Raw genomic sequence first — 18548 nt, 5'->3', positions numbered from 1 at the left:
ATTTATAATTACTTTACACTACGAACAATATGAATCATTGCAGTGGCAAGATAACTTCAAAGTTCTAGAGTTATTTATCAGTCAAAGGTTTAATATGATTCGATTCATCTCACCACGTATTCATTTCAAGTGGATACGTTTCTCAGAAGTTCTACAGTGTTGGCTTAGTCCCAGAGAAATACTCTTAACTGAAGAATATTCACAGATAAAACGAATATTCATTACAAACGTATATGTGACAGGAATTTTCTTTTTGAGAAAGTAGTTTCATCTCTGGCTGTTTAACTAGTCCATCAGTCCTTTTAAACAAACTTAAAACACTATAATTCAATATAATGGAAATAAATAAAAAGGGGATAATAACAAGGTAATAAAAGTGTACAATCTACATTGTAATTAATATTATTGCCGGCGCTAAAGTGACTTTCACGTGACACAACTTGTAATAGATAATTCCCGCGCGCTGAGATCGGGACCGGCCACCATCTTAGTGACGTCACGTGCAAATCAGTTTGCAAGGAACTGTTTGGCTGCTGACGTCACGCATATAACAAGGATTCTCGCCTGTTCCAACGCGTGGAGTTATAACAACAAAATATAAAGTTACTCTGATAATATAAAGTTAATCAAATCCCCGCCCAGTGCCGGAAAAAACTTGTGTTTTCTTCCGAAACCTCGTCCAATTTAACCTTCCGGGTAAACTCACAGAATTTTACGAGTTTACCACTGAAAAATCCCATTCTGTCGTATCACCGGTCTTCGACAACACTTCCTTACGGTACGAGCTGCTTTGTACGGTGTCTAGGACGATACGACCTGAAAACCTTTAAAAAAGCACGCACATCTTTCTAAAAGCCGGCAACGCTCCTTCGATTCCTCTGGTGTTCCAAGAGAATGTGGGCGGCGCTGATCACCTAACCCGTGACCCGTACACTTGTTCGTCCTCCTCTTCGAAACAAAGAAGAGAAAAATTGACAGAAATAAGAAATAGAATAAGTAAAGCAAACTGCATTGGAAATATTTGAGGAAAATCTAAAAAAATAGAAAGTAGAGATATTTTTTTTATATCGCGCTCAGAACTCTTGAAATACCCAAAATTCTCGGCATCCCAATTGACAAATATTACCACTCACTAGTCCAGTAATTTCACTAGCTACCAATTTTCACCAAAAAGTATACCGAGCTCTCAAACTTTTCCGAACATAATATGGTAGATTCAGTAAAAAGTATTAAAAGAAATATTAACAGTGAATATTAAAAAGCGCTTAATTTAAGCCTTATGAATAAAGTTTATTTGACTTTGACTTACCGATTTATGATTTCCAAAAACGGTTTCAATAACAACCTGGAGTATAACGAAGTAATAGAATAGTACATAAAAGCGTACTTATAGATGTTTGAATTTCATTCGCAGATGTGATCAAACAATGGGTACTTAGGCTTACGGCACGCTATATTGAAGAAACACTGCAGCAAGAACCAATTCCAATTGAATTATATTTTGCGATATTTAGTCTTGCTGAAATGCTGCTAGTAAAGCATCGGCTAATACTTTTTCAGCAGTTTTTTAAATCTCTTAAATATGTTGAATACATTTTGACAAAAAATATTAACTATTTCTTGTTTCTACTTTAAGCACACAACAACTGCATTATTTTAGAACTGGCTACGAAAATAATATTTTGAAAATCTAAATAAAAAATCATTTTTATTCAGACTTTTGAAAGTCTTAGATAAACATTTCATTCGTGTGGTTTCACTATTGCTAATTTGTACGAAAAAGTTCATCTATGGTAGTAACTGAAGGTACAGTGAGCGTTAGGCGACATAGAGCCTTAGAAGCAGCATTTACCTGAAGGATTGTGACAGCGATCGATCAGGTGGACATTCGAATAAATGTCTACTACATGGAGTGACATTGGAGGACATTCTCTTATCATCTTTATAATTCCGCCCGTGCCAGTTAATTGATTCCAAAACATCTAATACCAGTGAGAGGCTCCTTTGCACAGGATGGCGGCTAGAATATGGGTCATACAACGGCGCCTATTTCTGCTGTGAATGCAGTAATGTGTAAGAATTACTGTTTTTCGGTCTGAAATGCAAATGAGACTTAACATCTTATGTCTCAAGATGATGAGCGCAGTTGTAGTGCGAATTTTTGGGGTTTACAAGTATCCTGAGCGGCACTGCATTGTAATGGGTAGGGCGCATCAATTACCATGTGCTGAAAGTCCTGCTCGTCTTGTGCCATATTTTAATAAAAGTAAAACTAAGGTGCAGTGGATGCTTACGAGAAAAACTTGAAAGTTTTCACTAAAATCAAAAAGAACTCTAAAGGAATCAATTTTGAGAAAATAAATGCCTTATTATGCCTTTTTAAAATTGTGTGATCGCATTGTTCCATCACATGCGACTGTGCTGGAAGATATATGCGTTATTGCTTATTCAACGTTGATGATTTTTCGAAATCTTTTAGTACGATACCTTGTATCATATGTTTTTTAGTTCCAGTAGATTTTTTATTGTTTGAAACTAATAATTTACAATAAAATTACTTGGTATTTATTACCATTGCCAACATAATCCTTCACGAGCATCTTTAAGATAATTGTTTGTTTGAAAGTACTGTGGCTTTAATTGAGTTTCAACGACAGAGGTGTTCAACCTGTACGCACTTAGCGCTTGGCACATGTCCAGGGGATATTTATGACTACGTCTTTAATGATCTAGAAAAAAAAATGTACTTTACCCAATTGAGGCCTGTCAAAAATGAGGATCGTATAAATAATTTACAGTTGTCAAAATCATTTATACGTATGTACAAACTTTAAAATTAGTTCAGAAGTTATATTTTACCGAATAGTTATTGTACACAAATTAATTTTTGAAAAACAAAATTGTATGAACGATGCGGTTCTCGACCTCCGGCGTTCCGTGCCGGTACTCTGACCAACTGAGCTAACCGTACGGGTACCGCCTAGTTACAATAATTAATAAAATTATGTTTTTCAAAATTTTATTTGTGTATTAATCCTAGAAGTGAGGGTTATCACTTTAAAAACATAACATATTGCTTAGATTTACAAGAGCGACATCTCAAGTCAATTTCCTAATATGCAAGTATTGGGGTTGAGCAGGTTATCAACTGTAAAGTAGATCCTGTAGATGAAGCCACAACCTGAGAGTTGAAGAAAGCAAACAAAATTTTGTAACGAGGCGGTACACGAACGGTTAGCTCAGTTGGTTAGAGCACCGGCACGAAACGCCGGATCTCGTGGGTTCCAGTCCCGCATCGTTCATAAAATTTTGTTTTTCAAAATTTTATTTGTGTATTAATCCTAGAAGTGATAACCCACTTTAAAAACATAACATATTGTTTAGTTATTGTCCAATTATTCACGGGCTATTTGTAGCAACTGGAATTCAACGGTGCGCCTATTTTGCGTGAAAAAAAGGGTTCAAACCCTCTTCAGCCTGTAGATTTTAGTTGACCAGTTACCAATTTCACACGTGGCTTACGTAGTCAGAAGCATTGTATCGCAGTAACACGTTGAGCTGTCCCTATCATCAGGGATTCAAAGCCTTGTAAACCTTGACGATGGAAATGGCGAAATAAGAGTTTGATGGTGTTTGTACCAGCTCCAAACTTTGAATGAAAATTCCTCCAGTTGCATTCTCTGGATGACAAGAAGAAGAAGAAGGCAAGTATCTATCTAAGTAAGTAACTATCCTAGTACTATGGATTTATGTTCATTTTTTGTAGTATTTTTAGGTTCTTAATGCTATTTTCTAATCTGAACTAAGCTTATATTACGAAATGCTCTCACTTACATGGGCTGATTTTATATAACTGGAATACCTTCGTCGACGAAGGTATTTTTAACGGTTCAAATAATATCTATCCTACAGGTCTGATAGTAAGTATTAATAAGCGGATTTCTTATGAGCAGAGGACCAAGGTTCATCATTTTAACAATCTGATACTGATAAAAATATTCTCTGAGAGGTCATACACATTCTATTGAGTACCAAGAATAGTGCAATGAGCTGGTTGCACATAGTAGTTTTAACGAAGTTAGTTTGAACGGCCGACATTACGTTGGTAGCATGGAATTGGTGGCATAAATGAAAAGAAAAAATGTTAACATCAGGAACAGACATAAACATATAATGACTACTCGGCTAAGTCGAGTTAGTAAGATTTTTGTGGGGGTATGTGCTTTTACAATAATCCCAGAAAGAATTGTTAAAAAACGATTGTGTGGTAAAGGTTACTATAACATAAAATACATTCTTAATGATAACACAGATTGGGAAGGGAGCGAACACCCTAGGGCTGTTAAATCTATATCTATACTAATATATAAAGCTGCAGTGTTTGTTTGTTTGTTTGTTTGAACGCGCTAATCTCTCTTTCAGTGTTGGGTAGTCCATTTATCGAGGAAGGCTATAGGCTATGTTTTTTTTTTTCAAAATTAGGGATCCGTAATAAAATTGCTATTTTGTAACACAAGGTGTAAAATCGAAAACCTATTTTTGCGTGCGCTGTAAAATCTATTGACAATAGAACAAAATGATGTACAGGCTATAATATAGGCAATATTTTATTACTTATAAAACTATCGCGTAAATTATACTTTATATGGCAAAACAACGTTTGCTGGGTCAGCTAGTATTAAATAATAAGATTAATTGTACAATATTACTTTGTCAACATATATTTTTGATGAAAAAAAAAGCCCGCTTAGTTTGTTGCGCCCATTCTTCTCAGGTCTGAGGCATTCGATTTAGAATGGGTGGTAGTTTTTGATTTTCAATAAGTGATGTCACATCCTATTTTGAATAAAAATATTTGAATTTGAATTTGAGTTCATCGAAAACACTCTCAATCTCGATACTGTAATATTCTAATTCTAGCTTGGTTCCAACAGGTGCTTCACCTCACACATCTCATAAACAACACCAACTACTCACTGAGTCATTACTTCTGTCTCCGACACTTTATTCACATAATGTATTTAATGGATCCAATAATGTTGGTAATATATTTCTTCGTGAAACGTAATTCGTTACGGAATAGGTGATAGTTCTGAAAACACTTTGATAGGAACCATTGAATCGGGAGCAGTTGCTAGTTATAAGTTTTTTTTTATGAAAATAAGGCACGAGACGAGCAGGACGTTTAGCTGATGGTAATTGATACGCCATGCCCATGCAGTGCCGCTCAGATTATTGAAAAACTGAAAAATTCAAAGCGGCACTTTAACTGCGCTCGTCACCTTGAGACATAAGTTATCAAGTCTCATTTGCCCAGTAATTTCACTAGCTACGGCGCCCTTCAGACCGAAACAAAGTAATGCTTACAGATAACTGCTTCACGGCAGAAATAGGCGCCATTGTTGTACCCATAATCTAGCCGGCATCCGGTGCAAAGGAGCATCCCACTGGTAAAATTTATAATAGCCGTCAGTCATATAAGTCCAGTAACTTAAGAAATACTGTGTAGGTATAACTCAATTGTATATAATGTATGTTCACCAACAACTAGAGAACCGTTTTAGCCCAATTATTCACTTTTAAAACGTCAAAAGTTAGATGTGCCACATAACGTCACATCATATCATATATTATATAAACACATTTCTAAACTAGATCCGCCGGTAACACAATTAAACAAACTGATAAATCAAAAATCAATTGTCTTTATTAAAAACATTGCCATAGATCTATTTTTGACACATGTACTTAAATTGTTTTAAGTAATTCAAATATAAGCCATTACACAGGGCATAAACAAATATCACAATATATTTAAATTTATATCACAACACGAAGTTAGAATACAAATAGTTTGCTTGCGGGATATATACACAGAAAATTTTACTTCAAATGAAGTTACGTTTCCTTCTTCCACTTGAAATATTCTTCTCGCTTACCTAATAGTAATACATTTTGTATATAGGCACGCTAAACACATAGTCCAAGGTGGAACCTCGGGACCTGAAGAAATGATTCTCGTATGTATAGACACGTCCTCTGTACCTGTAGTAACAATCGTACACATTACGACACCGTGGTAAATGATGTTGGTGCAGCTGATGATGATAGCGATGATGAAAGATGATGAGCTTAGAAAGCGTTGATTGTATCTCTACGGCCGCGATGAATTGGTGAAGTTGCAGAGAATTAGTGCTACAAAACGGATTTAGCTGTTAACTAACGTAACACAATTTTAGGTGCATCGACCTTTTCTAAATATACGCACTGGTGTCCAGCGTTAATAGCATGCATTCCCAGCACACGATAGCACCCTAGACTAAATAGTACGTAATAAAGTATGCATAGAACTGAATATTGAAAAAAATTGAAGATCTTTAATTTGAATTACAAATGTAATGTATTATATATTACAAAAGTCAACAATACGCTTAACAGAAAACCAAACTAAAAATAGTAAGCAATCTTCAATAAGTTGAAATTAGGAATAGAAGTGATTTAAAAAAATGTATTTTTTTTGTCATTCAATTTTATTTACATGGAATATTTATTCTTTTTCCAACGGTCCCATAAATCATTTTTTAAAGAGTACTTTCTTATGGCAGTAGGTAAGTTACGGAACTGGCAAACGGTCCATTTGTTGTTAAGTGATATAATATATCTATACCAGTGACAATATGATTTGAGTCGTAACATACCACAAAATAGCTATTGGCGTAGCGTACCGCTGATTAATCTTGAGTTTTTTATCTTCAAATATTATTTGTCATAGTAATTATAACATAACAATTGGAGTGATCATGCGAAGGGCAAACTTTAAGTGTTATTTTAGTGACTGTGTAAAACCATTATTAGTTAACACACATTTTATAAATAAAGGTTTAAACTCACTTGGAACCGAGGGCGGCTTTGGTGTCAAGAACCTCAACTATGTCTCCCGTTTTAACAGAAACTTCATCGTCCGCTGCCGCATTGTAGTCGGCGGTTGCAACTACCACATCATCCACCTGAAACAATTTTTTGTTTTAACAATTGGTAAAAAATATCCAATACAACGTTACAGCATAGGAACGCTGGAATATTGTAACAAAACCAAACTATATTAAATTTCAAGCAATGTTTCCAGACGTACAAATTCGATTCCTATTCAGTCTTTAATACATCATAATAAAAGCAGAACCTCATACGAAAATACGAAATAGTCGCTAGGATGCTGAAAATAGAGACCTATACTTTAACTTATTTTTGATATGTTACCTTTGAAGGGCTTATGCTACAGGTTGAGCGGGATCTCGTAGAAGACCGGGTGGGATAGTATTTGTAACTTGGAGTATGGTCAAGATGACTTAACCGACTTCTCGTGTGTTCTCTGTCTGAATAAGAGCTACTGTATCTGCGACCCCAACCTCCAAGCCTCGTGATAATTTGACTATTACTAATATTGCAATATTGATTGGTCGTCTGTAAATCATCGTCCTTGTCGTCTTCTATCGGACAGCTGTACATACTGAAACGATGAGCAGTCGGCTGATTTAACTTGAGCGCCGAGAAAACGTGTAATGGCTCGAAATGTCGTATGCCATTCTCATCGAGTACGGCATATGCTATTTGTCCAGTTAATACCGCCCTGCTTGCTTGTCGCGGAACTACTGCCTGGAGACCTTTTTTAATAATCAATAATGCGCCAGGACATTTTTTATGCTGAAGCAAAAAGTCTTCCATTGCAAGACTGTTCTCTGGTTGAAGTAAACTTAGCGGAACATCAGCCGATGTCATAAGAGGGGGCTCTTCTGGAATTATCATTAAAGCAGCACTTTCTCGTACTAAATCTCTTAAAAGTGGGTCCGTACGAGCCATTTCGGGATTGTTTCCCAAATTTTTAAGCGTAGTATGTAAGTCATCAGATTTATCTGCAAGCTTACGCATTATGGTAAGTCTTTTCAGTATATTTACAGTAGCGTCGTCACTTCTAATAGTTGATAAACTAACTTCATCATTTACAATTGCTTTCAACTTATTTGATACATCTCTCATTCCTAAAAGTTGTGCCAATCCCATAGATTGACGTATCATTTCTTTTAATTCTTTATAATCATTATTTTGTAACATATTTTCCAATACAGTTGTACTTGACTCTTGTACTGCAGACACTATTGTTCTTTGTAGAGATTCTCCTGCATCATGGTCAGATTTGATAAACGAAATTGTGTCTGAAATACGATCTAGTACATAATGCAGTAATCCAGTGTCATTTTTGGTTATATTTTTAAAAGCTGGACCCATGACATCATTTTCACTTTTTAAGAAATCGCTGAATTTTTCTATAATTTCATCTTCTTCGATGGAATGATCATTATTTATACCACTGAGAGCTATTTTTAATAAATCTATTTTAGGTTGAGTTGTATTTTCGAATATTTCTTCACAAATCATTGTTTTATCATCCTCTTTCTGAAGTATTCTATACATATCTGATACGAAGTCTTGACTTATTGATTTACCTAAGATCAAATCAAGAGATTTTAAAATTTGTTGATATTTTTGTTTTCCGTTATTATTATTATTATCTTCATCAAATTGTTCAGCTGTAACTAAAGCAGCTAAAACAGCAGCTGCAATTGAATTTTTTATATTTTCGTTATGTGGAATTTGCTCGTTATGATAGTCGTTTTCGTCATTTATTGTCACGTTCTCTTTATGAAACTTTGCACCCTTGCTAAATTTCTTTTTCTCGCTGTTATTTGAATTTTGACTCATTTCAATTTTGACATGTGAACTCATTTCTATTATAGATGTTATAACATCCATTAACTGATTTGCAACTGTATCTTTTAAGCCAAAATTAGACACAAACTCTTTAAGAACTTCAACATTCTTTGTTTGGTTAATTTCTATAGCTGGAACATCAGCAGGTACCTGTCTTCCAATAGACATACCTGCTTCGGAAAGCTGTCTTAACATATTTGAATCGATTGTCAGTTCACCATTTGTAGAGGTAGTATCATTTGGGTTAGTTTTAACCTTTAGAAGTTTTAGTTCCTCAGGAGTGACTAAGAAACTCTGCACAGAAAACTCTAAGCCTTCATCACCTTCGATTAAATCTGGAGCAATAAACTTAAGACCTTCTGGTGTTTGAACAATCTGGCCAGGAATAAATGTTACTCCACTATTATTATCATTTTCTACAACTCTGCCCGGAACAAATCTAGGTCCCTCCTCTGTATCAACAACTTGACCGGGAACAAACCTCGAACCTTCATCGGTACAAATAACTTGACCTGGAATAAAAGTAGGGCCAACTTTTGTTTCTATTATTTGACCAGGAACAAATCGAGGGCCGTCAATAGTATGTATAGTTTGTCCAGGAACAAATTTCGGACCACTTTTTGTATTAACTACTTGGCCTGGAACAAATTTTGGTCCATCACTAGTGTCGACAACCTGCCCTGGTACAAACTGTTCTCCATTTTCGGTATAAACAATCTGACCCGGAACAAAAATATCTTCAACCATCGTCCCTGGTACAAATCGAGATTGGCCTGACTCATTTTTTACCAACCGTCCTGGTACGACTTTTCCTCCAATATTCGGAATTCTAGGGCCCGGATAAAACTCAACAGTTTTTTCAGTCTGTACCATGTGACCGAAAACGTATAAAGACTCCTCTGATATAGAGCAGGTTCTAATATCTATTGGTAAACCAACAGGGGCTTCTTCAGAAAATGTAACAGCATCTATAGATTTTGCAGCTAAAAATTCTACACTTCCATTCGCATTGACTAAAGATTTCCCAGGGAGGAATTTTTCACCACTATCAGTTTGAACAATTTGGCCTTCAACAAATTTTGGTCCATCAAATGTATCAACAACTGCCCCAGGTACAAACTCTAAGCCAGTCTGTCCTTTTTTTGAAATACCTGGTACAAAAGATGTTTCTCCGTTAATTGTAACACTTTGACCAGGAACAAACTTTAATCCGTTGGGTGTGGCTAATGTGGCTCCAGGAATAAAATGAAGTTCGTCATCTTGGTGTATAACTTGCCCTGGTACAAACTGCCATTCTTCGTTTATTTTTGTATTTTGACCTGGAGTAAAAGTAATGCTATTATTTTCAACTATTGTCTGACCAGGTATAAATTGTGCACCATCGGGTGTCAATATTGTCTGCCCGGGAACGAAAACTTCTTCACACCCAGTGTTTAATATTTTTCCAGGCACAAATTTATATCCTTCTTCAGAAAGAACAGTTTGACCTTCAACAAAACGCGGAGAATCATTCTTGTCCTGTAACGTTTGTCCACAAATAAACTTGTCACCATCTGCAGTTGAAATTACTTGACCAGCAAGGAACAATGGTTCGCTGGTTCCATTATCAAAGATATGGCCAGGAATAAGCCCAGCACCTGTGGGTGTATTAATACTTAATCCAGGTACAAATATAGGCCCAGCGGGAGTTTCTATGGTTTGACCTGGTACGAATACGGGACCTGATGGAGTGTTAACATGTTGACCCGGGATGAATTTTTTTGCTTTGTCAATATCCAAAGTTAATCCAGCCACTTTAGCTATTTTTTCTCGTTTGCCTTTTTTAAAATTTTTAACAACATTTGGTAAGTCGTCCATTGTTGGAAGTAAATCTAGTTTATTCTTTTCTAAAAGTTTTTCTGTAATATTAGCCGTTTCTATTAGACGTTCGTGTGAAATTTCCTTAACTGCATCTAGAACAGTCTGTTGAGGTTGCAATTTAGAAGCTTTTAAAGGATTAACACAAGGAACTGATTCAAGTGAAACGGACACATCACCGATATTTTTATCAGGTTTAAATATTTCAGCTTCGCAATGGTAGGGCGTAATATTCACTGGTAAGGGAAGAGCGCTTAGTTTAGCATTATATTGTTCATCTATTAATTTTTTTCCAACAGAATCCCAATCCCAAGTTTCAATGAGTGGGTGAACTTGATTCTTCCAATCAGCACTGCAAGCAATTATACTGGATTTTGAATTCATATGTTTCAAATTAAACTCCATATTAGTGTAATTTTTGAGATCATGTTTGTCATGTCGAATTTCTTCTAATTTTGCTTTTTTTGCAAGTCGTTCCTGCCGCACTTGCTCTTCGTGTAATTCTTGAACCTCGGCTAATTTTTCTTTTTTTTCAAATATTTTTTTCATTGAAGAAAGACCAGCAGATCTTTTTCTTTTTTTCTTGCGTTCTTCTAACTCTTCTAATTCTCTTTGTTTTATTACTTCAGCACTAGGCCCTTCACCTTCAAACATTTCTACATCTTCCACAAAGTCCTTGAAGTCCATCGAAACACTACGCCCTTGTTTAGTTTTAATTAACACTGTATCAGAATCTTTCGCTAACATAACATCTCTAACATCACCATCACGCACTGCTGCTTCCATTCTCGCAGAAAACACTAAACTACATCTTCTTTCCTGGACCGTATACACAAATTTCTTTTCTTCTGTCACTTGTTTCAAGGACAGCATTTCAATCAAAGCTTTCTGAGCGTCGGTAGAACCATCTAAAACTGGAAAAATATATCGATAGTCTTGCAACATTTCATGTTTTCTGTTTCCATAGTTAATTTCAGGTGAAAAATGGTGCGGTCCAAGATCTCCAGCAACGTTAGTTATTTTGCATTTAGTCTTAGTCGATCTAGATATTAGAAGCACTGGAATGTAATGATGAGAAGGTAATCCATAAGATTTTCCCGTAATTCTGCAGCAACGCTTCGCATCAGCTGGCGAAATAGGCGCAAGAAGAGGAAAATAATTAGGCTTGGGCAGTCCTCTGCTTCGCCCTGTTATTCTACAAAACGACATTTTGTGTCAACAAAATCACGTCCACATAATAATATTGTTTGTATACAAACTCAATACAACCCCGATTATATGTTACGAGACGAGCGATTTGTATTTGCGGCACACACAGATGTGCAGTTGTGGGGACTGCTCGAAAGCGACTGAAGCAAATGGAGAATGGTTAAAGCTTGTCGGGGCAGGCGCGTATGTAATAGTTTGCACCTTTGCGGAGGCAGCCGGTGTGCCGCTTGTTCCGGATTGGTGCTATTTTTAAACATAAAGAGGGACATGCACGTACAGACACGATGGAAATACTACAGATTAGCAATTATATAAAATTATTTCAAATTTGTTAAAACCTAAAATAGCGAAGTAATTTTCCAAATGAGTCAAATATCATACTAACAAATGACACATGATTGATTTATGAAACATTAAAATGTTCAACGTTAGCACGTTGATTTCAGCTGTTCGCTAATTTACTGTTCACCTTGAAATTACTAAAATTTAAGATAAATTAACGCACTAGGTATTTCTTTTACAATTTTTAAAAAGTAGTTCAAAATGGTCAAAGAATTCTTATTGCTCGAGATTAACGAAAACAGTAAAAAGTTTTAAAAAGTCTCAGTAAGTAGAACGCTCATTATTGTAATAGTTTTTACACAAATAAAATTTGAAATAAACGCACGCCACGCGAGATGCCGCGGGTTAGAGTCCCGAATCGTTCATATTTTTTTTGTAATTTTTTTTATGCAACGCCAGTTCTGGAGCGCAGTTTCTTATTTCTAATGCGATCGGTTAGCTTTACTCTCAGGATACTGCGCTCCATAGCTCGCTGACAAACTTAGAGTTCGGAAAGAAATAGTAACATGTAAAAAAATGTGTTATATTTTGTATAACAGATTTTCTATACTTGCGAAACAGGGCACTTGCAAATTTCGTGTCACAAATCATAGATCATCCTTCTTTTGCGTTGAAGAATGGCTCTACCACCAGGACTCGGCGCCGGGTCATAAAGATCAGTCTACGCAGTCTTGGTTGGAAACGAACGTGTCGGACTTCATCAGTCCTAAAGACTGGCCGTCGTCTAGTCCCGATCTTAATCCCATGGATTATGATTAATGGTCAGTTTTAGAGAGTACGGCTTGCTCTGAACGCCATGATAATTTAAAGTCCCTAAAACAATACATACGATTGGTAGTGAAGAATTATTTTCCCATGGACAGAGTCCGTGCATCTATTCTCCTCAACTATGGGCCTCAACGTATTGCAGCCAATGGAGACTACTTCAACTATTCTTTTTATATTTTAAATTGTTTTATATTTATGTTTTAAACTAACACACTGTAAAAGTAATAAATTTAACTTTTTTTTCTTTGTTTCCGTATTAATGGTAACACTAGGTATAAGCAATAAGATTCTTGCATATGAGAATCTCGACTTCTCCTGCCACCACAAGCAGCGCCCGTTCACCAACCATATTCTAGGGAAGGGGACTTAACTTTATGGAATGGATATTAACTTTATAGAAGTTTACGAGTGGAACACAGAGAAAGAAAATTATAAAAACCGCGATGCCAGACATGCAGCCCTTAACACATTAACAAGAGAATTGGGTATTCAAATATTTTGATTCAAAATAGGATATAATATCTCTTGTTCAAAGTCAAAAGCTACCACCCATTCCAAAAGGTATGCCTCACACCTGAGCAGAACGGGGGCGACACAGTGGGCTTCTTCTTTTTAAAAAAATATAGTTACAAGACATTTTTACAAAATCGGGCAATCAAATTTATCATTTAATAGCCTGTGGGCGGTCGCTCCACTCCCAATCTGTGGTATCATTAAGAAAGTCATTTATGTTATATTAACTTTTACCACACAAACGTTTCTTAACAGTTCTTTTGAATAACGTACTACATTTGTTTTGAACATTTTCTGGGATCTTGTTGTAAAAGCATATACATCGCCCCACAAAAGACTAACTCGACTTAGCCGAGTAGTAGGCATTATTAGTTTATTTTTGTTCCTGGAGTTAACATTATAGTTATGACAGATAAGTAAGTTAGTCTAGCAAATTCACTTATGTATGTGCCTGTGTACATACCTACATAACTTTATCAAGAATATATTTAGAGTAAACAGTTTATTTCTTTAAATTTTGCTCTCAATGATTCTTTAGGACATAAGTTATAAATAGCGCGAATAGTCCTCTTCTGCAGCACAAATATGGCATTGATATCGGCAGCATTGCCGATGCATTGCAATACTATAGAAATAACTAAAGTAAGTAGTAAATACTAGTCGCGCCGTATCTACGGCGGTTAATTATTGTATAATCTTTTTAGCTGCGTATGCTGCAGAACTAAGTCTATTACTCAATCCTTTAATATTGAGTAATCAATTACTGTAAAAATTAAAAATATAAGAAGTCAATATTTGCAATTTCGAAATTTCTCTGGAATTTTGTTTACATGGACACAATAAATCCAATCGCAAGGTAATTGTCGCCAAGGTCGAATAGCAAGAAGAGCGAATGTTTAGAAAAAAAAATCCTTCAATAATCGTATCTTCGAGGCGAGAAAATCTCTCCGTCTAAATGGGCCTTTAGGCAGTAGGAAAATAAAACTTCTAAGTCTAGTAAAAGAAATATCCGCGCCGCTGTTTGTTTCTCATGAGTGTGATTTATTTATACAATACTCCTATGACCTGATCTCTGTCACCCAATTTAATCTCGCACCACACTCGATGTGTCTGGAATTCTTCCACAGTGCGGTTTACAAGAAATATTCTAACAGATACTACCAAACCTCGGAATTAAGTTCCCCGCGCGGTTTTTGGCAAAGTGGGTTTTAGATGTATGAAGCTGTGAAGTGGTTACTTCTCTGAAAAGATTTATTTATATTCGTATAAGTTAGTTTTTCATTTTCTCAAATCATTTTGAGTGTCGGTAAATACCTATTGAGAAAAAGTAAACTGAAAACAAAAAGTCTAGGTTTGCAACTGCGAATCAGGAGCCATTGCTGTGTTTATTAACAGCATGTAACCTCATGCATTTGCTATGATTGCGCATTTAGCGGGTCATTTGTCAATAGCTAGTCCATGCTAGTCAGGGGGCTCGATAGCTAGTCCATGCGTCATGCTCGTGAATGAGTGCTACTTGGGATGATTGGTTTATCCTGACATCTCTTTTTTTAGTTTGAAGTAAAAAATTTCAATTTATAGTTTTTGAAAGGTATATCACATAAATAAAATCAGGAATACAGCAGATAATGCATCTTCTGACGTTGAAATTGTCCACTCTCGAGATGTCATCAAAAATGTTGATGTCATCAAATCAAAAAATTATTATTTTTTAAATTTGAAATACTTAAGAGTCATTGTTTGATGTGGATGAGTAATAATTAATGATATTTATTATCTAATCAGTATTATAGCAGCACATGACAGTAACATTATCATAGTGACAGACAATGCAGTCGCACCGGGGTCGACAACCAACACGTCTGTGAACTCGGACGTGTCCGTCACGAAGCATAACACAAGACCAGCAGCCATCTCTATATTTATAAACTGTAAGCCAACCTTCAAAACTAATACGTTCTGGGAAATAGGCTAATTTGTCTGAAGGTTAGAAGCTGGGCAGAAACGGAAACCAGAATTGCTTTTGTAATATTCTACTCATATTGTATATTCAAAAGTAATGTTGTATACTACGAGCTCGTAAATTAAACTGTGTTATAAGATTTTGATGAGCATCGACATTGTTGTAGAGTGGGATAAGTTTATAAGCTTTGTATTAAGGCCGCTATCCCAAGAAATCGCCAAAAGAGCGCATAATTGAAATGATTTCTTGACGGTTTATATAAAGCTTTTATTTTTAAAAAAAATAATTGTATATCTACAGAATATGCGAAAAAAAAATCCAAAATACCCCTAACATTTACAGTTGGAGCCATGCTAATCATTCAACCTACATAAAAATTGTACGAAAATTAATAAATTGTACACCAATACTATTTAGAATGACATAGTTTTGTTAGTTTTGAAAAGAAAATTGAATTATGTTTGTAATAAATTGAAAATGCTTCTAATTTTGAATTAAAACAATGGCGATCTTGTGTGAGAGAGGTAATCTAGCTCCGCTCGATTCCTCAAGGCCGTTGGCTCGGTCCCTGGGGACCTTAAGCAAAATAGATATATTGTTCTTAAATTATTATTATTAGTACGCAAGTGGGAGGTCAAGAGATACGTATTCGACTTAATATGTAAGACTTAAGACGTAGCAATCTTAATGACGATCCGCGTGAAGGACGTCCTTTAACAGCGACTACTGAAGGTAACATCAGTGTTGTGCGACGCATGATAGAGGAAGATAAGTGTTCAAAAAATATTACACGAACATTTAGGCGTCAGGAAGCTTTTTACCAGATGGATTCCCCATACTTTAACCGACAACCAGAAACACCTGCGCATGGACTGGTGTCGCCAAATATTAGATAAGTTCAACGGCGGTGACTCAAATGCTGTACTTGACTTCATCACAGGTAATGAAAGCTGGATATATTGCTACGAACCCGAAACCAAAAGACAATCGGCTCAGTGGGTGTTTCCTTTCGAGGATCGGCCAACTAAGGTAAAGAAAGGACGAAGTCAACGAAAAAATATGAGTTTTGGTCGGAAAGGTCATTTAGCGACAGTTGTGCTAGAAGATAAAAGTACAGTAACTGCAGAATGGTATGTCAATCGCCGTTTGCCTGTTGTATTGGAAAACAATTCGACAGCAGCGCCCTCGAAGCAGGATCCTCCTTCACGACGACAATGCTTCAGCGCACTCCGCAAAACGGTATAACGCTATGGCAGGTGTCGAGATAATGAGTCATCCGCCATACAGTCCTGACCTGGCACCTTGCGACTTTTATTTATTCCCAAGAACTAAAGATAAAATTCGAGGTATTCGCTTTACGAGCCCTGAAGATACGGTGAAAGCGTACGAAAATGCCATAGAAGAGACCCCTAAGGAAGAATGGGCCCACTGATTTTGTCAGTGGTTCCATCGAATGCGACGATGTGTAGAGAGGAACGGAAATTTCTTCGAAAATCAATAAAAGTATTGGAAACTATCTACACTAAGCCGTTTTTCATTTTCTAAACATTTTCAGTGCTACCTAGGTACATAAATCACCGTCTGGACAAAATATATATAAATTTCCGGCCAAAGTTAATCCCAAAACGGTGCCTACGTCAATTGTTGCTTAAGAAATTAGAACCGTTCTTGTGATGTGATCTTTTGATATCGTAATTTAGCAACATCAATCGGTTTCACAACACTAGCCAAACACCTCACGTCCATCAAAGATCTGAAAATATTGCGCAAACGCTGACGATCTTTTCTAGAAATACAATATCTATTGTGGAACTCGCACACAAATTATATTAATTTTTATTTCAAAACGTCGAAATTAGTTCCTACGCTAACATAGAGCACAAGGAAGATGATATGATGATGGTGGACCTTCTACTGTTTGAACTTCTGTTTAACTCCAGAACCTATATTCATATATATGTGTAATAACTTTTCATTTCATTCACTTTGCACAGGGCAGGCCCTGCCTCGCTGGCAGATCTAAGCCTTGCTTTTATCGCTCCAAGAAAACGGTTTCTCGTTGAAAATAGGAGTGCTGTGAGGTTTCGATCCGTTCAACTATCGCCCCATCTGCATCACTCCAATTCTCCAAAGTTATGAAGTCTGTCATCAATCGTCAGCGCTTGGGATATGAATAAAGAAGGAACATTAGTTTATTAGAATTTGCAAGTATGGTTTATGTCAATATCGTAGAGCTGGTGATATCTTAGTTTTATCACTCATAGATGTGCGGATGCGACTGAATTAGGGGTCTTCCCTATACTTATTAATAATGTGTTTATTTACTTATAATAATATTAATGTATCTACTTGGTTTAAAAATATTCTATTACCAAATCATTCCAACATACAATTCAAGTTCACTAAATGTTTCCAACAACAATGAAAACGTAAAAATAGACTTTATCGGCAATTTCAAACAAAGTTCCGACACAATTGCGGAGGAGTTCATTTTCAGAGATGTCAATTAGATTCTGGCAAGAATGCTTCGTGCGACAGTTGCCGGCAGTTGTGATGTTTGAAAAATACGTGATCTCAAATTGAAATTTCATCACTAGTTGCCAATACTATTTACATCTTCAATATTTGACGGAGCTCCTAAGCAGATATGGGTTCAAAAATCGCAGGAGTTCCTTAGAAGCTAAGCTTCATAACTGAAAAAAAAATCGCACTCCACATAAAAGAAAATCTTTTGGAGAAAATTTTAAAGAAATAAACATTTTAACTGTTGCATCTAAATATATTTTTGATAATGTAATGTTCATATGAACATGTGAAATGAAATGAATGAAATGAAATGAAATGATTTATTTGTATGAATCGTGGTAACGTTGTTAACAATTAATTGGTGTACAGCACAATTCGCCCATATATCGGCATACAAATATTTGATTGTCAATATTGGAATATCATATTTAATTTATACTTATACGTTCTTAATACACATTACATAGCTTTAATTCAATGATATAATATAAAATAAACATTAGTTTGTAGGTACCTCTCAAAAATTACATTTGAATACTATTATTTTTGGCTAAAGAATTCTTTTAAACTATAAAAGCATTTATTTATTAGCCATAATTTAAAT

At 35.8% G+C, this 18548-nt stretch overlaps 1 protein-coding gene across 12 annotated transcripts in view; it reads right to left on the bottom strand.

The window, feature by feature from the left end:
• The window catches only part of LOC126976252 (obscurin), a 195640-nt gene that overhangs the window by 142155 nt on the left and 34937 nt on the right, over window positions 1-18548 (bottom strand). For 4 of the 12 annotated variants that reach the window (XR_007731873.1, XM_050824477.1, XM_050824481.1 and 1 more), the window contains exons 1-2: window positions 7258-11966; window positions 6892-7007 (exon numbers count right to left, since the gene is read on the bottom strand). Coding sequence is in view for 11 of the 12 variants with exons in the window: in XM_050824477.1 (XP_050680434.1) it covers window positions 6892-7007; window positions 7258-11832 (4691 nt within the window). In the remaining variant the exon portion in view is untranslated. Of the gene's footprint in view, window positions 1-6891; window positions 7008-7257; window positions 11977-18548 lie in introns of those variants that run through there. The other 8 variants (XM_050824484.1, XM_050824486.1, XM_050824487.1 and 5 more) reach the window with 4 other exon arrangements.

Source organism: Leptidea sinapis, chromosome 40, assembly GCF_905404315.1.
Source record: "Leptidea sinapis chromosome 40, ilLepSina1.1, whole genome shotgun sequence".
Classification (NCBI taxonomy): Eukaryota; Metazoa; Arthropoda; class Insecta; order Lepidoptera; family Pieridae; genus Leptidea; species Leptidea sinapis.
Note: the sequence above shows the minus strand (reverse complement) of the source record. Positions and strands in the feature narration are given on the sequence as shown.